Raw genomic sequence first — 23,492 nt, forward strand, 5'->3', positions numbered from 1 at the left:
CAGTGCAAGGAAGCAGGACAAAGAAAAAGATGGCGGAAGGACAAGAGAGGAAGAAATAAAGCATAGACAGTCCCAAAGAATTGAAGGTATGTTCTTAGATTTGATAAGTGATGTTAGCAGGACCATTAGATATATCATTAATAAACAAAAACCAACTGAATTTCTAGAAACCAGAAATAAACGGGAAATACAATTTAAAAAAAACATTGACTATCTAGTGATAAATCCATCATAAGATGTGAAAGACCTTCTAGCTGAAATCAATAAAATGTCCTAGAAGAAAAATATTTAAGACCTAAATGAATGGATATACCATGTTCATGGATTGGAACACTCCACACAACAAAGATGCCAATTCTCCCCCAAACTGAACTGTTGATTCAACTCAATCCCAATCTGTGTGCATATGTGTGTATAGAGATGGATACATTGATCCTAAAATCTATATAGAAATGCACATAGCTTAATGTATCCCAGGCACTCCTGAAAAAAAAAAAAACAATGAGAGGGTCACTTCCAAGATCAGGTTATGAAAAGATGGATGCCTGCAATTCGGGTTCTCACTCTCCCCCCCTCCTGGGAAGCTCACCCTGTTGGAAGCCAGCAGCCCCATGCAGAAGTCCCCACAGTGACCAAGGCTGCTGATCCAAATGAGTGAGCTTGGAAGTGGGTGTCCCCCACCAAGACTTCAGATGACACCGCAGCCCTGGCCAGCAGCTGAGGCTGATCTAGGTTACCTGAGGCTGAGGAGTTTCCCAGAACTTGAGTCTCTTGGTGCTAAACCTGGGACAGTCCCGGGGAAACGGGGATGGCTGGTCACCTGGCTGACAGCTCGACTATGTCCTCATGACAGACCTCAAGCCAAAGGCCCCCAGCTAAGCTGTGCCCAAATTCCTAATGTCCGATCTTTTCAGTGCCTGTTTTGAGGTAACCTAGCATTCAGCAACAGATAACTAAGATGGTACTTCCTAAAAGGGTTTGGTCCCCAACGTCCATGCTCACCAGAGAAAGGCAAGCTAAAATTACAAGCCATCATGACACACACCCCAAAATGTGTGAAATGTCAAAAACAGGGAATATCCAGCATTGGCTGGGCTGCGGGGGAACTGGAACTCTGAGACAGTGCTAGCAGGGTCCAAAATGGGGGGCCACATGGGAACACTCGAGTGGCCTCTAGTGGAGGCAATGCACACATAACCTATGTCCCACAATCCTCCCCAGATGCACACTGAGGGAACGCCTTGTCCATCCACCAGAAGGCCCTTTAAGAATGACCTTGTGGGGGCAGTCAACCCCCCCATTCCTCACACACAGCACGGAGGACAGAACAGAGAGGAGGCAGACAAAAGAGGTAGGGGAGAATCAAGAAGACAAAGGGAGACAGTCCTCTTGTGGCCACAGAGGCCTCTCCGGGTGCTACAACTCAGCACGTCCAGCAAACTTGACTGGATGAAACAGAAACTGTATCTGAGCTACAGAGCAAGGGACCCGGGGCTCACTCAGGGCTTCCACGGGCCACACACGGAGGGCCCACACAGCCCTCGCTCCCCACCCTGCCGCCTCCCAACAACTGTGCTTTTCAAAGCATTTCCAATCCAGGGACATTTCTACTTAAGAAAACTCTCGGGCCGAATTGGGGCGTATAAAAATGACAAAGACAGAGGGAGGGGCTGTAGCTGATTGGACCTCCAGCTCCAGGCCACCTCCTACCAGCTCAGCTCCAACTGGACAGGCCCCAAGGACCCCCAGAAGACCCAGTGAATCCCAAGTGTCCTGTGACTGGCTTCCCCCCCGCCCCAGGTCCCCCTCCACTCACCCCGGCTCTGGGCCCTGGACTATACCAGCCCATCATAGAGGGACAGGGCCTGCACAATGGAAGGGTCTGCCTTCGATCCTTCCTGGAACTCCTGCAGGGTCAGCTTCCCGTCGGCGTTCTGCAAGCAGAGAGAGGTGGCTGAAGGTGAGGGACAACCAGACTCCTACGATAGGGACCTCCGGCCTGGACCCTGGACCCCTGCTCCCCAAGTCCATCCCAGGACTGGCCCTGAGAGAGCTTCCAAAGTTAGGTCAGGAGGGAGGCAGTGCGGCTCACTTGGTAGGAGGAGTCGGGTATCCGAGAGACCCGGGCACTTCCTGGCCAGGTGACCTTGGGCACGTGACCCCGGGGGCCCCTAACGCCATACTTATCATTATCATTGCAATGAGTTCCCATAAATGGCAGTCAATCCCCAAGGGCTGAGAGCCCACTGCATTTCTCTAGGGTTACTCTTGCAAGGGCGTTTAAACCACTCCCAGAGCAGCCCACACCAGATGCCAGGAGACCCAACAGAGCTCACAAAAAAGGACTTGAGTGGGTCCCTCGGGCTAACAGTGATTTGGACCAGAATCCCTGTCTTGGAGCATCTCTCAAGGAAACCCGGGAGAACCCGGAGAGACGGCTCACTGCGGGCCCTGAGCTGCCCATCTCCTGCATGGTCTCAGAGGCTCCTCACGGCCGCCCTAAGAAGAGGCACAGCTCTTATCCCCATTTTGCTGGTAAGGAAACTGAGGCTCTGTCACCACCCCAGGATCCTATGGCTAGTCACTGGGGAAGGTAGAATTTACACCAGTCTGGGTGGGTGGTGGGCTCGGTTTCCCTACATAAAGGAGGTATGAGTCAGGGAGATTTAAGGAGCGTGTGGTCTTGCCATTAAACAGCATCGAACCATCCTGTACAATGTCAATAACCCCCACTCCACACGCTGTGGACGCATCTTTTGATCATCGCCAAGAGATCTGCCCAGTCTGAACCTAGAGGTCTTCGCTGCCTCTCTGACATGTGCTGATCTCGGGCTCCAAGCTTTCCGGGCAGGCACCTGGACCCTGCCCACTGTCAGGGGCGCCTGGGCGGCTCTGTCGGTTAAGCATCTGCCTTTGGCTCAGGTCCTGATCCCAGGGTTCTGGGACTGAGCCCTCCATCGGGCTCCCTGCTTCTCGGGAAGCCTGCTTCTCCCTCTCCCACTCCCCCTGCTTGTGCTCTCTCTGTCAAATAAATAAAATCTTAAAAAAAAAAAAAAAAGCCCTCTGTCACTGCAATTTGTGTTCTTTGATTTAAAGCGAGCAATACTGGGCTGCCCTCCTCTCACCATATCAAATTTCCAATAAAAACAAAGTTATTTCGCTTTTTAAAAAGAGTTTGATAGGTGGCTCAGTGGGTTGGGCCGCTGCCTTCGGCTCGGGTCGTGATCTCAGGGTCCTGGGATCGAGTCCCGCATGGGGCTCTCTGCTCAGTGGGGAGCCTGCTTCCCTCTCTCTCTCTCTGCCTGCCTCTCCATCTGCTTGTGATCTCTGTCAAATAAATAAATAAAATTAAAAAAAAAAATAAAATAAAATAAACAAGAATTTCTTAACCAGGGGGTCTGTGGCTAGAATGCAGCAGGTCTGTAAACTTAGATGGGAAAAAAATGAGGTCTTTCTTTCTTTTTCTTTTTTTTTTTAGATTTTTATTTATTTGACAGAGAAAGAGAGAGCACAAGCAGGCAGAGCTGCAGGCAGAAGGGGAAGGAGAAGCAGACTCCCCGCTGAGCAGGGAGCCCCATGCAGGACTCGATCCCAGGACCCTGGGATCATGACCTGAGCCAAAGGCAGACGCTTACCCAACTGAGCCACCCAGGCACCCCAAAATGAGGTCTTTCTAGTCACTAACTCGTAACTGAAATATAGCTTTTCCATCCACGATGCTAGTAGGTGACAATGCCGGAGAGAACCAGCTGCACCTGGGACCTGTGTCAACGGTGGGGGTCACGGGCCATGTCACAGCACATCACAGACACCGCGGGCATCACGAATGCCTGCCATCGCTTTGAAACTGGGGGGTGGTGACACCCACCGTTACACCTTCTTCTTAAACTTCATAAAGAAGCGTACAGAATGCTGTATCACAGATTCTTTTAAAAGATATTTTGAAGGCTCTATTCCAAAATCATTAACTTCCTTTTTGATCCAATAGACTTGACTGGATGCGCTGAAAACTGTTATTTGAGATGCCCAGAGACTTCTCCAGTACGCCCAAGGGGTCCACGTCAAGAAGTAAAAACGGTTAAGAATCCTGGCTGCGGAAAGAAGTGCTGGCTTAACTTTCTTAAAACTCTGGACAGTTGACACGGATGGCTGCTGGCCTGCATGGACCGGCTCTGCATCTCCGAGGGTCTGCACGGCCCCCCACTGCGGCCCAGGGCCTCCACCCCTGCCCCCACGCCTTACCTCGCTGGCCAAAGACCAGCCTCACCCGCGGCTCACCTTGTCCATCATGGCGAAGATCCGGTCCACCCTCTTCTCGGGGGTGTTCTCCTCCTCGGGGAGCTCCACGGTGTTCCCCTGCCAGAGACAGACAAGCTGGGCGCTGCGCTCCTGGCCATGCGGCTTTGGGGTCCCCGCCAAAACTATGCCCCCAGATCTGGGCGGGCTCCGGGTGCGGGCTGCTCTCCCCCGCCTCCACCCCTGCCCTCTCTGCCTCCTGCCCTGGAAAGCTCTGCCCCTCCCCCCGCAGCCCCACAGACACCCCAGCCGCGGGCCACCGCACAGATGCGCAGCGACCCCTCTGCTTGCCAACCGGGAGCGGACTCCCTCTAAGGGCCGACCAGGCCCAGTCCCTACACATGAGGCTCCTGCTGTCTCTCCTACCCCACAGGGCCCAGGCCTCACCACCATCTGGTAAATGGCGTCCACAATGTCCAGCATCTCGTTCCTGGTGATGTAGCCGTCGTTATCCAGATCGTAGAGCTTGAAGGCCCCTGTGATCAAGCAGCGGGGCGGAGTCACCCGGCGGGGGCGGGGCCTGACAGGCTCTGTCCCGCCCCGGCCCCGCCCCCCAGCCCCCTAGCCCTGCAGCATGCCGGGGAGCCCCACTACTCCTCCGCAAATAGGATTCACATCAGGACAAACAGGGACCGACAGGCAGACACACACACACACATCGACACAGGTACCATTTCAACTAGGGGTGTGTTTTTGGTTTTTTTTTAAAGGAACTAAAAGTAAAAAGAAGGGGGCTCTGGGTCTGCAGAGCTGGTCTCCCCCCCAAGTGTCAGCCTCCTCTCCACCGAACTCACTCCCCTCCCGCAGTCAGGGAGCTCCCTGCTAGGGGTCAACTTAGAAAACAAAATAATATGCCCGCAATGGGGTGAGGTGGGGGCAGATTTTACAAGAATAAAATCCTCCTTTTATTCCTAAAAAAGAAGAAGAAGAAGGAGAAGGAGGAAAGAGAAACCACTGTTTTCTTGTTGCCGGCGCCATGCAGCGTAAAGGCCCAAGAGAGCGGTGCATTCTGGCTCAGCTCTTTCCACCCTGTCTCCAGACTCCCTTTTGCCCCTGCCCGCTCTGCCCTGGGGCCTCGCACATGCTGTTCCCGGTCCACACACCTTCTCCCCTCCTCCTACCCACGCCAGCGGTCCCCCGTCCAGGCGCAGCTCCTGACCCCTCACAGGTCTGCTCACCCTCCCTTTCCTGCCTCCGTGGTGGTTTTATGGGATTTTTCAAAATCATGTCCCCAGGCTAGACTGACCACCACAGGAGCGGTCGCCTGCCTGTGTGCTTCTCTCGTGGGTCCCTGGCCGCCTTGCCAGCATGGACCGTGGCCGTGGCCGTGGCCGTGGATCTCTGCTGAGTGAGTAAGTGCATGAATGAGACGGGTCATCAAAACAGCGCCAGCGCCGGAACCGGGTCTTTTAACTCAAAGGCTACACTACCTGCAGTCCTCGTCTACGCCTGTTGACAGCCCCATCTGTCCACCCTGCCTCGGTAAGCTGTGTTCCTCCTCCATGGTCACCCCCAGGGAAGCTCCTCTGACCCATAAAGGCAGGACATCTGTGCCATCTCTCAGCCCTGGACCAACAGCCAGGGCCCAGCCAGGGGCTGCCTGGCGGAACCCAGGGACAGGACTTACACCGAAGCTTCTCGTCCAGGGTTCCCCTTGAGGTCACCGACAGTGCCTGGATGAACTCGGAGAACTCAATCCGCCCGTCCTGATGGGAGAGAGGGGCAGGGTGGCTCCGGTCAGTACTGGATCTCTGGTCAGGCCGGGCCCTGGGTGTGTGATGGGCGACGGCAGGCACCAGATACCCACAATCAAAGGACAGACACCCAGGCGGAGAGGACGGGAGACAGGGGACAGGGACGGGGTGGGGGGTAGGATCACAGATGAATCAGGCCAGGCAGAAGGAAGAGAAGAAAGAGTGAGGCCAAAGGCAGAGCCCAACTCCACATCTGATGGGAGAAAGAGCCAGAAGGTGCCGCCAATACACACACCCCCTCTCCGGGCAAGGGCCGCCTGGAGATCCCCTTTCCCCTTGGCCCAGAGCCACAGGCTCCCAGACTTTGGAGGAGGGCAAGGCTCTAGACTGTTTAATCCCACCTGTTTGTTTTGCAAATAGGGAAACTGAGGCTGGGGAAGGGCAGAGCTCTTCCCAGGGCCAGGCAGTGTGACTGTCAGCCTGAGGGCACCTGGGGAGAAAGCCGGGTGTGACAATCCAAGTCCGAGGGCCCAACAGGACAGAATGTGAAAACAAGTTACAGTAAATCCACCGTGAACACGAGGAAGCCTGGAAAAATACAGGCGTGGGACACGGTGCTGAGGACTGTGGGGGCCTGACCGTGGATCCGCCAAGATGAGACTCGAAAACACGATGCTCTGAGAAAGCGGCCAGGTGCGAATGAATGACCGCCCCCCACCCCGGTTCTGTATGCTGCTCAGAGCCTCAGTTTCCCCATCTGCAAAACGGGGGTGTTCAAAGGACATACCCCGCAGGGAGCTGGTTGTAAATAGTCCACCTAGAAAGTTTTGCACACAGTCCGTGCTCGGTGGATGTCAGTGCGGATGATTCTAAATCTGGTTATTATCCCTGTAGGCATTTGCATTCTGTGCTTGTAAGAAAAAGGTCAAGGTATACATATGTGTGCGCGCGTGTACGTCTCCGTGGAGCAGGTGTAAGTGTGTGCGTTGCGTTCGTGTGTGCACGTGTGCGCATACGCAGGCGTGTGTGCCTGTGTGTGCATGTGCACACTGCGTGTGTGTGCGCGCGTGTGTGCCTTCTCCAGAAGGGAACGCTGGCAGAAAAGCGTGGGTGTGGAGGTGCGGCGGGAGCCTGCAGGAGGGAGGGGGCTCTGCGCCGGGCGCGGGCCCGTCCATGCCCAGCTCACCTTGTTTTCATCAAACACGTTGAAAACAAATGTGGCGAACTTGGTAGGATCTCCAAATGGGAAGAACTGCTTGTAGATTTTCTGGAAGCCTGCAGCGTCCAGCTGCCCGCTGGGGCAGTCCTTGATGAAGCCTTTGTACCTAGAGGTAGCAGACCAGGCCAGAGAGGGGAAAGGAGGCGCTGACATCACCCTCCTGCCGGCAGCCCCCCACCTAGCACCCCGGGAGGCTGTGAGCCCCGTGGGGGGTGTTGGGCTGCACTTCCTCTGCCTCTGGCCAGCTGGGTGACCTGGGACAGGTGACTGCATCTCTCAGAGCCTCAACCATGCAAGGGGGATAAGAGGTACCATGAGAATGAACCCCCCTGCCTGCCCCCAACCACGCGGCGGGGCTAAAACAAAACTCATCCGAACCAGCTCCCCAAAGTAGCACCCTTACACCAACCACTCCCGCCTCCCCCACCTTCTCCACTGAGCCTCTCCTGACACCACAGAGTAGGCAGAGCCACCATATGGGGCCGGCAGCTGGCTCCTCCCACACGCCTGCGCCCCACAATATGCACACCCCCTCCCCCACCTTTGTTCCCAGGGATCTGCGCTGAAGGACACCGGAGCAGGGCAGCGAGCGCACAGGGTGCCCTAGTTTGTTCCAGAATCCTGCAGCCACAGAGCCCACGGACAGCGGCCTGGCTTTGTACTCCAAATCCCAGCTTTGCTCCTTGCTGGCTGTGCAACCTTGGGCAAGTGCCTTCCTGTCTCTGAGCCTCCATCCCCTCCTCCATAAACGGGGCCAGCTCTCACAGCTACCTTGTTAGGATCAGATGAGATGATCGTGTAACATACCTACCCCAGGGCTGGGCATAAGAGATCAGCAGCAGCATGATCTTTAGTGTTATGAACTCAGATGAGTTGTTGTAAAACAATTCATGAGTCGGCTCCTGTGTGTAGCTTAGCAACCCAGCTGGAGGAGGAGATTTCCCAGCATAAAGGGAAGGGAGCGAGGGATCAGCCATTATCTGCTCCCAGCCCTTAGCTCTCTGCGCCCTTCCCTGCAAACACATTCTCCCGGGCCGCCCACGCAGCCGGTGAGCAGGTCTGCAGTTAAGCCCATTTAAAGGATGGGAAAGCTGAGGCTCAGGAGGGACTTGCTCATCCTTGCAATCCAGACTAGAGCTGGGTGGAAGGCAGACACCAAAGAGACCAGAAGCTCACAGACACAGGGTTGCTGAAATTCACCTGCTGCATTGTTCCAAGACCCTCGTGTCCAAGGATTCCGGGCACCCGCTGTCCTCCTGCCCCCAGGGAACAATCTAACGGGCCTAGGGGGGACACTTCACACGTAAGGACCTAAAGGCACATGTAGGATACTCAGGGATCTACAGCCTCAGAACTGAGATCAGATGTGAACAAGAAAATAAGAGGGGCGCCTGGTGGCTCCGTCGGTTAAGTGTCTGCCTTAGGCTCAGGTCATGAGTTTGAGCCTTGCATCGGGCTCCCTGGTCAGCAGAGCGCCTGCTTCTCTCTCTCCCTCTGCTGCCCCTCCCTGCTTGTAAGCACACTGTCTCTGTCAAATAAATAAATAAAATCTTAAAAAGAAAAAAAAAGAAAAGAAGATTCTTGCTAATGTATCAGCTGCTCCTCGGGCATGAGCCTTGCTGGGGTGCAGGGGAGGCTGGAAGACGGAATGCAGTGGGGGGGGCTTCATGCCTGGGGGGGGCTGAAGTGGGTGCCCATAGCCGGCCCTCCCCCTGGGTACCTTGAGGCAGCAGAGGCCCAGGGAGGCCAGGTCCCTGTTCTGTAACTCAGGGTGGCCCCCACCTCACCCTCCACCTGGACCTTTGGCAACAGTCCCCAAGCCCCGGGTGCTGAGCTCAGTCTTCACGGCTGTTCCTCGTGAGTCGCCTCTGCCCTGCGAAGTGGGTTTGCAGATGAGGCAAGAGGTCAGGCACCCTTCCCACCACCGGAACCAGAAAGGGACCCAGCCTGTGCAGTTCCCTCCTGTAAATTCTCCTTCCCAGCGGGGTGCTCTTGGTCCAAGCTTTATAGCCAGGCAGGACACACACATACACAGCCAGGGAGAAGGAGCATTTCAAGGACAAGATCTGGTCCATGAGCCCAGGCTCTCTGGCCAAGACAGGTCCCTGGGCAGGAGGAGGGGAAGTGTCTGGTGCCAGGACTTGGGGGTCATGTGGGGGCAGGCTCCAACATCCCCAGATCCCTCTGGATGCCTGATTGGGGGGCCTCCCCCTGAGCTTCTCATTTCCCCACAATGGATATATGTTACTTAAATGATCCGCAGAGACTGTTAAAGACAATAAAGAGAAGACAAAAGCCTCCCTGGAGGGTCCCTGCGGGTGGCTCCCCAGGGGGGCGGGCTCTTGGACTGGAAGGCGGTTAGCTCAGCGGCAGGAGCCCTCAGCAGGGAGAGCAGCTGCCTGAGCCCGCAGCGGAGGTCCTGCGGGGGTAACTGGGGACAGGCAGGGGCGCAGGAGGCCAGCCTCAGTGGGGAGCCTTCGGGGGGCCTGTCCGGTTCCCCCTGCAGAGGCTGTCACGGTGGGGCCCCAAGAAGCCCACCTGCAGGGGAGATGCCAATTAGAGGCTGCCCGATGGCCCGGCCTCCTCTTGCTGGGCACCTCCCCCTTCCACACTCAACCCCTAGGACCTCGCAGGCTCCTCTGCTCCCTCAGCCCCCAGAGACCCCAGCACACCATGTCCTGTTTGTCTCCAGGCTGTGTCCCCGTCCAACTGTAATCTCCCTGATGTAGCAGTGCCCCGTGCCCAGGACAGGCGCTGGTGTATGATGGGGGTTCAGTAAATGTCTGTCCAAAGAGATGGATGGATCGATGAATGGACGGATGGGCATACAAACTGCCAGGCAGGGACAGAAAGAGGGCGAGCCCAGGCATCTGGCGCCTCCCTGAGCCCCAAGGACCCTGGCCAGAACCCTAGAGCTTCCTTTAGATGGCTAGAGAACCACGGATGTCCCCCTACCCTCTGCGACAGGGAACTGGGGGTCTCAGAGAGGGCGAGAGAGCGGCTCAACATTGCACAGATCGTTAGCCGCAGGATCAGGGCTCAGACCCAGGTCTCCTGCCTCCCACCCACCCCTCCTCCAGCCGGTGGAAACACAAAGCACGTGCCCCCCAACCACTGTGCCACCCCGTCGTTCATCATTAGAAGGCGGGGGCACCCTGCCTCGCCGGAGCAGAGATGGGGGAGCTGTCCCAGACACCCTGGTTACCCCGACTCCTAATTCACCCTGTGAGTTGTCACAGCTCTGGGCAGGACTTCACAAAAGGGTCCAGTCCTGAGGCGCCGCCTACCCTCCAGCGGTGGGACACCCTACCCCAGCACATGCCCCCTTCCCACTGCCTGCAGGGCACCTGGGGTGGAGGGGGAGGGGCTGCTGCCTTGTGATGAAGTGCATGTCCAGGACTTTTGTCCCCAGGACGACTGAGCGACGTGACCCCATCCCCCTCCCATGGCCAGGCCTCAGGTTCCAACAAGCCCAGGTCCCTTCCGCTCTCCTTCAGACACACAGCCGACAGGAAATCTGCGCCAAGCCTGGCCCCATCCTGTCTTGCTGGGAGAGGGACCTCGAGGGACCCCTTCCCTGCAATGCCCCTCAGTTTCCCTGCTGCTAAAACAAGTGACTCAGACCGGCTCCGGAGGCAGGGTTTCCCCACCGCAGCACCTCTGACATTTGGGATTGGAAGATTATCGGGGGGGTGGGCTGTCCTGTGGCCCTGGCCTCTATCTGCTAGCTATCCGTAGTGCCTGCCCCCAAGTTGGGACAAAGGTGTCTCCAAACAGAGGCCAAATATCCCCCGGGAGTGGAACACTCCAGCTGAGAACCACCGAACTAGACGTCCTCTGGGAACCCCATAAGCTAGAGGGGGTCTGGCACCTGAGTCTTCTGTGCTCCTGAGTGACAGCTACTACCGGGGCCTACTGAGAGCCAGGCAAATGGCTACGTGCCTTCTAAGCCTAATTTCACCCCATGGTCCCAATGAGCCCAGGAGGCAAGGACAATTTTGCCCATTTTACAGATGGGGAAACTGAGGCTGGGGAAGGTTACATCTTGCCCTGGCTCAGTGCCATCACTCAGCACCCCTTCTGTTCAGCCCTCACTTCCCCCCCTTCCCTGCTGACTCCCACCCACCTTTTCCTTCTCAGCTTCTATATTTCCCTTAGAGACACGCCCCCTGGCCACTGCAGACAGAGTCATGCTCTGGGATCAACAGTCCCCGCAAGTCAAGTGTCATACGTGGTGGAAAGGAAGCAGGGAAGATCTTTTTATTTTGTTTATTATTACTAGCTCCATGCACTGAACACACACAAATTCCAAAATTTGTAAAAGAAGTTTACAATTTTTTTTTTAGTTTACAATTTAGTTTATAATTTCTTTATAAAAGAAGTTTAATTTTTTTTAGAGTTTAAAGAACTGAAAAGGATGGGCTCGGGCTTCCCCATTAGACGTGGCTCGATCCCAGGACCACCCTGGACCTGTGTGTGATCCTGGGCAGGTGACTTCCTCTTCCTGAGCCTAGGTTTACCGATCCATGATGTGGGAACCAACACAGCACCTGCCCCCAGGCCCTGGGTGAGCTTCGGCAAATGGCAATAGTGTGGTAGATGGCAAAGGACGTCCTGGACATCTGCTGGACGCCAAGCTCCAGCCCCAACCTCTCCCACAGAGCAGAGCCCAAGATGTCACGGACACGGACCCCCCCCCCCAACCTGGCCGCCCTGTCCTGCCAGGTGCCCCAAGGAGCAGGCTCCAGTGTACCAAGACCCCTGATGCCCCGGTTCCATCTACTCACTCAGCCCTGTGCGAAGGCCACTCCCATAACGGCCTTAATGGTTAGGATAATAAATTTCACATGATGTGTATTTCACCACATTAAAAAAAAGTAACTAAAATCATTACAGAATACTCTAGATCAGGTATAAAAATAACAAATACAGACACAGTTTGGTTTAAGACAGCATGCGATATAGAAAATCCTACATAATAAGAGTTGCTTATATCCACATAGATCCTTGAACCTTGAACACAATTAACCATCATCTGCTAAAAAATGAGCTACTTTTAAAAAGGGTGCTGGGGTGCCTGGGTGGCTCAGTGGGTTAAAGCCTCTGCCTTCGGCTCAGATCATGATCCCAGGATCCTGGGATCGAGCCCCACATTGGGCTCTCTGCTCGGCGGGGAGCCTGCTTCCTCCTCTCTCTCTCTCTCTCTTTCTCGCTCTCTCTCTGCATACTTGTGATCTGTCACATAAATAAATAAAAAATCTTTAAAAAATAAAAAAATAAATAAAAAGGATGCTGCAAAAAAAAAAAAAAAGGCTGCTGCAGAAAACAAAACCTTTGAAAAACAAAACAAAACTACAATCATGACTCTCCCTAGATTTGCCTTCTCTTTTGTAAACCGTCCTTAGGACTCATGGAAGCTAATTTTTTATATTAAGTCATCTTTTTATTGAGGCAAGAAGATGACATTTTGTTCAATCAGTTATCTTGGTACCTGTCGCCAGCCTTGAAATCTTGTTCGAGAATAAGGGTCTTGGCTCCCTGGGGGCCAGAGGCGGGTCTGGGAATCGCACAGAAAGCAATGTGGCCAAGCCCGGGAAACAGGCACAGCGTCTGAGCGCACTGGGGACATGCTGTCCGGCCAGCTAAGCACAGGCATTTGATGGGGTTGGCTATGTTGGGGGCCGGCAGTTCGAGACAGGGTGGGGATAAGAAGAGAAAGTCGCAGACCTGACCAGTGCTCTCTTACACGTCTTTGAAAGGCAAAGGAGTAAAGAAACCTGTCGTTTCATAAAGCAGCAAAGGCTGAATGCCACTTCCGGAAGGAGCTTCCCCACCATGCCAGCCTGGGCTGTGCCTGTATCCCCCTCCCCCAGGGAACTCCAGGCACCTGTCTCCACCTGCCCCCAGCCCCCCTGCACTGGCCTGGCACATAGCAGGTGCTCAGTAAAGACTTTCTGAGCAGACAACTGAATGGAGAGTGACTGAACGAATCCTCGCTGTGACACAGGGGTCCAACTCCAGCTCTGCTTCCCATTCTCGGAGGACCCCGAGCAAGGCCCAAAGGCCCCAGCCTGCTAGGACTCAGTTCCCAGGGACCCCCACCACATGGGAGCCAGCTTGAGGCCAGGCCCTCTCCCGGCCTGCATGCCCCTCTCCCGCCAGGCCCAGGGTAAAACAGCCTTCTGCAGCGGGAAGGGTGAGGGATAGACGGATACAAGGGAGCGCTTTACCCCCACCCGCCACCCGCTGCCAGCGCGGGCCCAGCTGCCTCTGTGGTGCACCCGACGGATTCTTCTCCCATTCTCTCTCAAACAACCCCCTCCTGTGCTGCTCCCCTCGCTGCACAGATCCTGGAGGAGGATCCCACGCACACCCATGAGGAAGAAGCCTCTTCCTTCCTGCCCTCCCCGCCTCCTCCAGCCCCCAAGGTCTTCTGTCTGCTTTCTCTCTGTCCTCCGAGCGATGGCAATTTCACAATCATCCGCAAGGGCCTGGGACCTGCCGCAGCTTCTTAGCCCACACTGCGGGTCCTCACCTTCCACGGCAACAAGCCGGGCTCAGCATGTGGACCCCGACACTAGCCTGACCTCTCAGCCTCCAGCCCACTCCCTGCAAATACAGAGAACCACACAGCAGCGCGGGGCAGGGAGCCCCTGAGATGACCCCGAGGGGGCCGCCAGCAGGAGCCTGGTGTAGACTGAGCCCTGATGAGGCTGGCCTGGGCACCCCACGGCTGCAGGCTGGCCTGTGCTCCTGACAACCTGGGGCCTGGGCTCTCCCGAAGACCCGCGCCCGACCAGCACCAAGGCCCAAGTGCAACCCCCGGTTCAGCTTCTGCTCCCTGGGCGGTCTATGACCAATCATAGAATCAGGTAAGAGCCCTGGGCCTTGGGCTTAGCCGGAGGAACAAGGGGCTCTTAATCTTGAGGTTGTGAGTCTGAGCTCCATGCTGGGTGCAGAGATGACTTAAAAATAAAATCTTAAAGGGGTGCCTGGGTGGCTCAGTGGGTTAAGCCGCTGCCTTCGGCTCAGGTCATGATCTCAGGGTCCTGGGATCAAGCCCCACATCGGGCTCTCTGCTCTTCGGGGAGCCTGCTTCCTCCTCTCTGCCTGCCTCTCTGCCTACTTGTGATCTCTGTCTGTCAAAAAAATAAATAAAATCTTTTAAAAAAATAAAATAAAATAAAATCTTAAAAAAAAAAAAAAGGAGGGTGCCTGGGTAGCTCAGTGGGTTAAAGCCTCTGCCTTCAGCTCTCGGGTCATGATCACGGGGTCCTGGGATTGAGCCCTGCATCGGGCTCTCTGCTCGGCGGGGAGCCTGCTTCCCCCACCCTCTCTGCCTGCCTCTGTGCCTACTTGTGATCTCTGTCTGTCAAATAAATAAATAAAATCTTTAAAAAAAAAAAAAAAAAAAAAAAAAAAGAAAGGGAAAAAGCCCTGGGCCTTGGTTCCCCGCTGCATTGTGGCTACTGAAAGTCTGCACAAAATAAGGGGATCCTAGAGCATGCTGGAGAAACAGAGACGGGGCGGTCAGGGCACGCCTCTCCGAAGAGAGGACCCTGGGCTGGCGATGCCAAGAACTGGGTGCAGAGGGAACAGCAAGGATGAGGGGTTCAGAGGTAGAAATGAGCGTGGTGTGGGTGAGGGTCAGCAAGTGTGTGTTGGGGGGGGGTGCCCAGTGAGGCCATGGGAGAAGGGGAGGTGAGTGATCCTGGGAAGCCCACGTCTTCCCAGGGAGGGCTGGCGTCAGCACTGCCCCCAGCTGTTGGGTGCCCCAAGAGCTCTCTGAGATGTGAAGGGGCTGCCTGGGGGCTGTGGTGGCAAAGTGTCCTCTGAGAACGGCCCAGGGCACTTGGGACACAGGAGCTCATCTCACCCGCTTCCTGTGCAAAAGACAGAGGGGACGGCGGGCCACCTACAGTGCCAGTGAACCAGTGACATTCGGGCCAGTTGAGGGAGAACAGAAGGGCTCATTTTGTTTGCCAGCAACAATGGCACTGGCCGCCCAGAGCCCTGGAGGAAACTGATCGAGTGCTATAATCTGTGATCCATTACCAATGTCTGCTGTGGGCACCAGCGGAAAGGGTGGAGGTATGAGTGTCCCTGTTTAACTATCCCCAGGCTAGCTTCGCCCTATGGGATTCTAGAACACCACAGTGAGGTGGGTCGGGGACTGACCCAGGAAGGCCAGTGGAAAGCACTGAGTTGGCTGTCTCCTAGGCTTGAAGGCACCACCAAAATGAACCAAAGGACATGTACTTGAGGCCCACAGAACTTTCTGGCAAAGAAAGATCAGTTCTTGTCTTTATAAGCTCTTCAGAGAGAGTCACCCTATGGCAAGGGCTACATGTCACAAGGCCCAGGGCCCCGGCTCTGTTACGGCAGCCTCCACGACGGCTCTCCAAGGGCCAGCCTCTACGGCCTCCCTGCTGTTCCTTGAACACACCAAGTCTATTCCCTGTGCACCTGCCGATTGCTCTTCCCTGTGCCTGGAACTCCCCTCCACGGCCAAGTCCTTGTCCAGGTTGTAGCTGAAATAGCAGCTTGGCAAAAGAACCAAAGTCACTCCACCTGTCTGGGACTCAGTTTCCCCATTGTCATAAGGAGAAGGGGACTTGGAGGACTGCTCCATGGCTCGTACTGATGACGATACTGATGTCATTATTATTAGCACCACCGGCAGAGAGAATGTAACTTGGCTGTGCTCCAGACGGTTTATGTGAATTAGATCATTTGTTCTTTACAATATTCCTATAAAGGTTAACTCTCCAGATGGGAAAACCAAGGTACCAACACATCCAATAACTTGCTCCAGATTGCTCACGCAGGTCCTGGGGTGTGGGTCCCCAAGTCCGGCGCCCTGGTTCCGAAGCCCGTCTGGCTGCTCTGCTCTGCCTTCCCCTGGCAGAAGCACAGGTGTGAGCAAGGCAGGGCCTGGGGGCTCAGCAGCCCCATCTAGGAAATGCCATGTTGGGTCACTTCTCTGGGTGACAGCAGGGAGGAACTGAACGAGGCCACGTCCGAGAGCTCGCTAAGCACACGGCAGCGCTGGGAAAGCATCCGCCAGCTGTCCAGGACAGATCGCAGCCCTGTCGGACCCCAGGGCAGCTCCGGAAAGTCAAGAGCAATGTACGTGAAGCACGGGACGTGCTTCCTGGGAGCGGAGCACCTGCCGTGGCCGGGCTCTGGGGGCCCAGGGGCAAACAGTACAGGGCCTGCCCTCAGAGCCAGGAAAGGAGGCAGGGAGGCTCACAGATGAGTAACTGTTGCCAGCTGAGTCTGCAGCTGTGGTGGGTCCCCTAAGCTAACCTGAGGGCCCAGGCGGTCTCAGGAATGAAGCCCTGAGGGTAGGGAGAGAGAAGCCAAGCAAAGAGGCGGAGGGGTGTCCCCAGGACGGGGAGAGGCCAGGCCAAGGTCAGGAAGACCCAGGGGGTAAGGTGAGTTCAGGAACAGACAGCAATTCAGGCAGGCCAGGGGGCAGAAGGAGATGGTGGTAAGACTGGCAGGGTCAACAGGGTCAGACCACAGCCGTCCTCATCCTCCTATAACCATGCCGAAGCCAGACACTGTCAGGTTTTTGTTCAACAATGACTCCTCTGGCTGTCAGGTCGGAAGGAGGGGGATTATGTACAGACGGGGAATCCCGGAAGGCTTCCTGGAGGAGGTGATATGCAGGTGAGCCTGGGGAAAGGCGATCTCAGTTGGCCTAGGAAGGTCAGAAAGAAGGGTGGGGGGCGCCTGGGTGGCTCAGTGGGTTAAGCCTCTGCCTTCGGCTCAGGTCATGATCTCAGGGTCCTGGGATCGAGTCCCACATTGGGCTCTCTGCTCTGCAGGGAGCCTGCTTCCTCCTCTCTCTCTCTGCCTGCCTCTCTGCCTACTTGTAATCTCTCTCTGTCAAATAAATAAATAAAATCTTTAAAAAAAAAAAAAAAAAAGGAAAAGAAAGAAGGGTGGGTAGTTCCGGAAGGGAGATATGAGCAGACAAAGGCCCAGGAAGGAAGGGCGGGGAGTTCTGGAAGGCAGAGCCATGGGGATAAAGACCTAGAAGTAGGAACGTTTCTGGAACGCTCACCTGGGGAAGCGGAGAAGTGAAAAGGAGGTCAGAGGCAGATCAGACCCACATGTTGGTCCTCGGATGTAGGGGCGGAAAAGGCGGCGGCTGCTGCTCCCTCCACATGCGCTCCTCCCCTGCTCCTGCCCCACCAACTCCTCAGGAGGAACCGGCTCACCATCTGGGTTCTGGCCACTGGGCTAGATGTCCAGCATGGGGTGAGCAGAGCTGGGCAGGGTGGCCACAGCTCCTGCCCTCCACAGCCTGGACTCAGGGACAGGGAGCTGTACGGAGTGGCCCCTAGGGGAGCCTGGCCCTGCACACCCCACCCCCGGAGCGGCCCCAGAGTCTCTGGGCATGGATCCTTGCAGGCCTGCCATGCCCTGGCTGTGATGGGGGCCCTCTCTAGGCCTCAGTTCCCCATCTGAACGGCACACAGAAGACCACCCACCGTGGCTGTCATCTCTTGGGCACGGTGCTATGACCCTCACAGGGAATGTCTTCCCAGGACATCATCATTCCCATTATACACACGGGGAAACTGAGGCTCAGAGAATCACTTGAGGCCTGGTCAGGATTCTAGATCCATTTCTCACCCACCCAACTTGCCTAGAAGTTCTCCAGGCTTGCCTCCTCCCCTCCGACCCCCCCCACCTCAAGTCTCCCTTCATATGAGCCTCCCCTGCCAGCTCCACATTCTGCGACATTCCGCAGGGGACCAGGGGACAATCAGCATGCCGCTCCCTCTCCCCCAGCCCAGGCAGGCATCACTCCTCCATCCCAGCCCATGTCAACCGCTCACTGCTATACTTTCCCTCCACTCCATGACATACAGCCTCAGAATCCTTCTTAACCCGGCCCTCTGGGCAGCCACTACAGACTGATGAGAGCTGGCATCCAAGAGAAAACCTATTCGCCATCCTTGGCCCAGTCTCACCAACCACTTTATAGAAAAGGTGACTGAACCCCAGAAATGGGAAGAGACTTCTCAAGGCCACTGGTGACTTAGTGACAAAGCCAGGCCTGGGACCCAGTCTCCAGACACTTTTCTGGTCCCAACCCCTCTCTGTGGTGAGCAGGGCCTGGTGGTCCCCAGAGATGACACACAAGGCAAGGAGTCCCCAACACCCACCTCCACCCCAGTTCAACTGGCCCTACACCAGCCCTCTGGGGACAAAAGAATCTAAGCGAAGCCTGCCCGGTCTGGCTGGTACAGCAGCCACGCTCAGAAGTCCCTCCCCATGGCCCTGTTCCGGGCAGCTGCGCTGCTGTCCCCTCGGCCCAAAGCTGACAGCCGCCCAGGCCTCCCCGCCAACAGTTTGGGGGAAACGAGCTACTCACCACTGCTGGACTTCCTTCTCGGTAACTGCAAGAGAAAACAGAAGCAGACTTTTAGCTCTGGGAGGTGCCTTAGGAGAGGCAGACCTGGGGAACCTCCTTCCTGCCCTCCCCAGCCCGCCCCTGCGGCCTACCCACCCATGTCCCCCAGATGATCTGTCCCAGTCAGGAGCTGCGTGTCCAGCCACTCCGGCAGGGGACAGCACTGGCCTATCCCTCCTGAGGCCGACTGGGCTTCTAGAAGGACTGACAAGAACAGCCTCTTCCATGCGGGGTTGGCTCTCCCTGCCGTCCTGGGGGCTGGGGGGTGCAGGAAAGAGCCTCACACCCAGGCCAGTGTTTGAGATACGCTGTCCCCCAAGTCTCAGCCCGGGGACAGCACCGTTGGAGAAGGCACCCGGGGGCCTGCCTGCGTGTGGCGGGCCAGGGCAGGAAGGCTGAGCAGCCCCCTGGGACATGGCTGCGCCCAGCCCCCTCCCCTCCTCGGCCTGGCCCTCCGGCCCCCCACGGCGGTCAGTTCCAGGTTTTTTACAGGCAAGACGAGAACAGAGCCGTGAACCAAAACCTGGGACAAGCCACATAATGTGGTCAAACATCCAGCCAAGTCCAAATAGTCATTCTTTATTGAACCGTGAAACGAATAAACAAATCCCCCTCTTTTTTTTCTGAAAAGTACTAAATTGGCTCAGGTTGGAACCAAACCAGGGTTCTCTCTAGGATCACAGAATGAGAACAGGTAACCACCTCCTAGGCCACACTCATTCTTTGCGGGGGTGACCCTGGGAAAGTGCCTCAGTTTCCCCATTTGTAAAGCAGGAGTCCTAGGACCCGCCACAGGAGCTGTGCTAGGAATTTGATCAGAACAGGTGTGAAGCGGGTGTGAACGCTCCTGAGCCCCTGGCCCGCCAACGGGCTCCGCCAGGCTTGCGGAAGGAACGAATGCAGGCACAGATGAACGGATGGACGGGAAGGTGGGTGTTGGGTGGGGGTGAGCTGCACAACGGAATGGCAACCTCTTCCCAGAGAAGTGGGAAGGGAGGCCCCACGGGCTATCCCTGAATTGCTGTGCCCGACGACTTGAGAAGCTGCTTTTCAAATACCCACTCAAAGGAAGCCAGTCCCGACTGCCAGATACCCAGTGCCCACTGGCTCCGTGCCAGGGCGGGCCTCTGTGCTTTGGCTCAGCCGCCCTGACAACAGCTCCGAGGGAGGACAGCCTTCCTCCACCCTGGCTCCAAATGGGGAAACTGAGGCACAAAGGGGGCCAGGACACGAAGTGAGAGGGCGGGGGTCTGCACTCCATGTGTGGCTCGGCCACCTGATCCACAGCCTGGAACCCGGTGGGCTGTGGATCAGGACCTGGGGGGCCAGCTGGAGGCCCCCCGCCAGGATCCTCCTTGCACAGCCCAGATCTCAGGGGGAGGAAGAGGCTAGTTCTCAAGAGGGCAGCTGATAAACAGAGGGCACGGCTACGGTGGGAGGCGCTGGTTACTTGGATCAGCCAGACCTGGTGTAAAGAATGCAATTTTCCCAGAGAGTTCTGGCAGAGGGTAGAAGGTGGGAAGGGGGTCAGGCGTGGGGGTGGAGAGGGAAGGTGACCTTGGTCTAATCCAGGCTGAGCTGCCCTGGGCTCGCCACCCACACCTGGCAGTGAAGGGCTACAGGGGCACAGGTGATCTCAAAGCCAGGACCTGGAGAAACACAGGACCCCCATCACGGCACCGGCAGGAGCTTCCGGGCGCAGCTTCCTGGCTGTGGCGCCAGACTAGGCTGGCTGGATTCAAACCCAGCCCCACAGCTTACTAGCTTGTGTCCTCAGGCAAAGTACTTCCCTCTCTGAGCCTCAGTTCCCTCATCTGTGAAATGGGCTCGTGTGAAAATGACAATGCCTCGATGCTCTTCTGCATGAGAATCCACAGGTAGGGGCGCCTCGTGGCTCAGTCGATGAAGAGTCTGCCTTATGCTCGGGTCATGATCCCAGAGTCCTGGGATCGAGCCCCGTGTCGGGTGCCCTGCACAACAGGGAGTTTGCTTTTCCCGCTCCCTCTGCCCCTCCCCGCCTGCTCTGGCACTCTCTCTCTCAAACAAATAAATAAATAAAATCTTAAAAAAAAAAGAGTCCCGCAGGTTGGTGGCGGTCCCATTTTCCCAACAGATTGAGGTTCAGACAAGTCCACTTGCTTGCAGTAACCCAAGGTCACCTTGCCAGGAAATGGCAGGGCCAGGACCGCTTTTGGAACCCGGGATGGACACCCAACTGGCTGCCTCTGAATGACCTTGGGTGACCTTGGTATCACGTGACAGAAACAGCACGAGCTGGGTGGTAAGAGTTTGGGCGACAGATCCACTGCTGACCTCTGGCCTCATGGAGTCAGAGAAGGCTCCCCTGGAATTCCCCAGCTCAGAAATTTCCCCCAAGTCCCCAGAATGGAACAGCTGCATGGGGGGAGGGGACACAGTTGGCTGCCCCTCCCCCACTGGTATGGTCCCCTATACCAATCAGCAGGCAACCAAGCCCCGGGGGGCGGAAGGGAGCTGGGGTGGGGGGCGATGGGCCTACTGATGCTTTAAGGAGCTAATTAACCTTTAGGAAACAGATGAAGCCATCAGGTGTCTCCTGGCACCATGTCAGGGCCAGCAGGTCAACACTGCCTCCCTGCCTGGAGCCATGGATGGTCCTGGGTGGGGCGGGAATCAGGCAGCCCTCTGGGGACCCAGCCACCTACATGAAGCTCCTCCACCAGGGTCAGGAGCCTGGAGGTGACCAGTGTGAACCAGACTGTCCAGGGAGGCAGCCGAGCCAGAGACCTGAGGAAGGGACCCAAGGCCATGGCCAGAAGGAGGTCATTGCCCAGGTCTGTCCAATGCCAGGACCTGCATTCTTACCATTCTCTCTGGGTTTCCAGGAGCTCAGCCATCCCCATGCTACCTTCTCGATTCTCCCCCCACCACCTGTCCAATGGTTCACTCAGGACATTTCTTTATATCAGCTCATTTATTTCACTGACTTGCCTGATCTAGATTCAGTCTGAGCACCAACAGCCATAAAATCACCAACGATATGTGCTGCTCGTATCTTCTCTAACACACAACAGAAACACGACCATGAAGACGACTGTCCTTGATCTCCAATAGTGAAACATCCCAACAACGCGTGTCCCCGTCCCCCCCCAACCGATCTGATTCCGTGAGAGGACGGGGCATCCAGAGAGTCCTCCTGCCAGAAATATTCAACCTGAGTCTAATCACGGGGACATAACCAGACAAATTCAGAAGGCGGGACACTCTACAAGGCAACTGGCCAGGACACTTGAGTCAGTCAGTGGCATGAAAGGTAAAATGAGGCAGGGGATCATTCTGAAAAAGGGAAAAGGCCATCAAGCGCAACCCACAAAGCCTGGATTGGGTCCTCCATCTGGCATTAAAGACTGGCCGCAGAACACATGATTCAGACCTCGGAGGAAGCTGCGCCACGGGCCACAATTGGATGTCCCAATGACTCCGCTGATTTTCTTAGGGGTGGGAACGGCACAGAGGTGGTGTGGGAGAATGCCCCTTTTCATCGGAGATGTGCCCAGCAGTATTTAGGGGTGAGGGTCAGGATGCCGGCAGCTTCATGCGGGAGGTTCAGAAATGCACACACACACACACACACACACACACATTTAGAAAGAGAAGCAGCCAGCTCCAGCAAAACACTGGCCGCGGGCGAAATCTGGATGAAGGTCATACAGGTGCTCCCACACTGTCATCTCAACGTTGCTCCTACTTTCAAAACAGAAGGTTGCAGGGACAAGTTTGTCCTCATCAGCCCACAAACCTGGGTGTGCCCCCACCCCACCCCCAGCGCCAGAAGGGCCTACAGCTCCGACCACCACAGGCACAGGGAGGGAGGGAGGGGTGGGGGACGTCACAGGGTCCCTCTGCTCCACACTCCCCCTGGATACCAGAGTGACATTCCCATGCTCAGGCTTCCCAGCTCCTCCCCGGGGCCTCCATCCAAGTGTGAAATTAAACAGGCGTCCACCCACACCACACTTGAACGAGGCGGGTCCAAGCTCAAGGCTCAGGGCTCAGGACAACAAAAGGCTGTCCTCAGGGCTACCGCAGGCCAGCACTCTGCCCCCTCCAAGCCCCTTGCTAGCCATCACCCGCCTCCTGACCTCTGTACCTGCTGATCCTCTGCCCAGGACATACGTCCTCACCTCCTTCTCCTGGGTAATTCCTATGCCCCTTTCCGATCTCCGCTGGGATGTCCCTTCTCTGCAGAGCCCTCCTCCCCCACCACAGCCCTCCACTGAAGCCCCCCCCCCTTTGTGGGAATCACTGTTTCCTGCCTGGTCTGTCTTCCCATTGGCTCACAGCAGGGAGGGGGACCAGGTGCTGCCCGCAGGGGCCAGCTCAGCAAGGGGAAAGGTAGTGAAACGGACTGGTCCAAGGAAGGGGCTCTGGGGCCAGCCCAGCCAGCACCCCAAGCCAGGGCTCTGATTGTGGGGCCCTGAGCAATGACTCCACACCTCAGATCCTCCACACCTCAGAGCCTTACACATCTGAAAAAGAGACAGATGACAGCGTCTGCCTTAGAGGGAGAAGGGTATGGCAAGTGCGTGTCACGATGTCTGGCATCCAGCAGGTGCTCAACAGTGGCACTTTTTCTCCTCTTCTCAATTGGATGCTAAGTACCCAGAGGCCAAGGCACTTCTCCTGGCATGCCCCAGCATCACCTGGGCACCCGGCCCCGTGTCCTGCACACAGGGGGCAGAAAATAAACGCTCCTCGATTCCCCCTCATCACCAAGCCACTTGGCTGCACTGGTGACACATCCTGCAGGGTTTCTCACACATGTTTACTTTCACAACTGCCATCGGCTTTGGCCAACTTTAAAAACGAGCTG

The 23,492-nt window shown here is 56.2% G+C and overlaps 1 protein-coding gene across 1 annotated transcript in view; it reads right to left on the reverse strand.

Moving 5' to 3' along the window:
• The window catches only part of NCS1 (neuronal calcium sensor 1), a 50,869-nt gene that overhangs the window by 8,559 nt on the left and 18,818 nt on the right, over nucleotides 1-23,492 (reverse strand). The window contains exons 2-7 of the mRNA XM_044264682.1: nucleotides 18,602-18,626; nucleotides 7,177-7,315; nucleotides 5,924-6,002; nucleotides 4,684-4,772; nucleotides 4,279-4,356; nucleotides 1,817-1,934 (exon numbers count right to left, since the gene is read on the reverse strand). Coding sequence (XP_044120617.1) covers nucleotides 1,836-1,934; nucleotides 4,279-4,356; nucleotides 4,684-4,772; nucleotides 5,924-6,002; nucleotides 7,177-7,315; nucleotides 18,602-18,626 — 509 coding nt within the window. The 3' untranslated portion in view covers nucleotides 1,817-1,835. The remainder of the gene's footprint in view (nucleotides 1-1,816; nucleotides 1,935-4,278; nucleotides 4,357-4,683; nucleotides 4,773-5,923; nucleotides 6,003-7,176; nucleotides 7,316-18,601; nucleotides 18,627-23,492) is intronic.

Source organism: Neovison vison, chromosome 9 (assembly GCF_020171115.1).
Source record: "Neovison vison isolate M4711 chromosome 9, ASM_NN_V1, whole genome shotgun sequence".
Classification (NCBI taxonomy): domain Eukaryota; kingdom Metazoa; phylum Chordata; class Mammalia; order Carnivora; family Mustelidae; genus Neogale; species Neogale vison.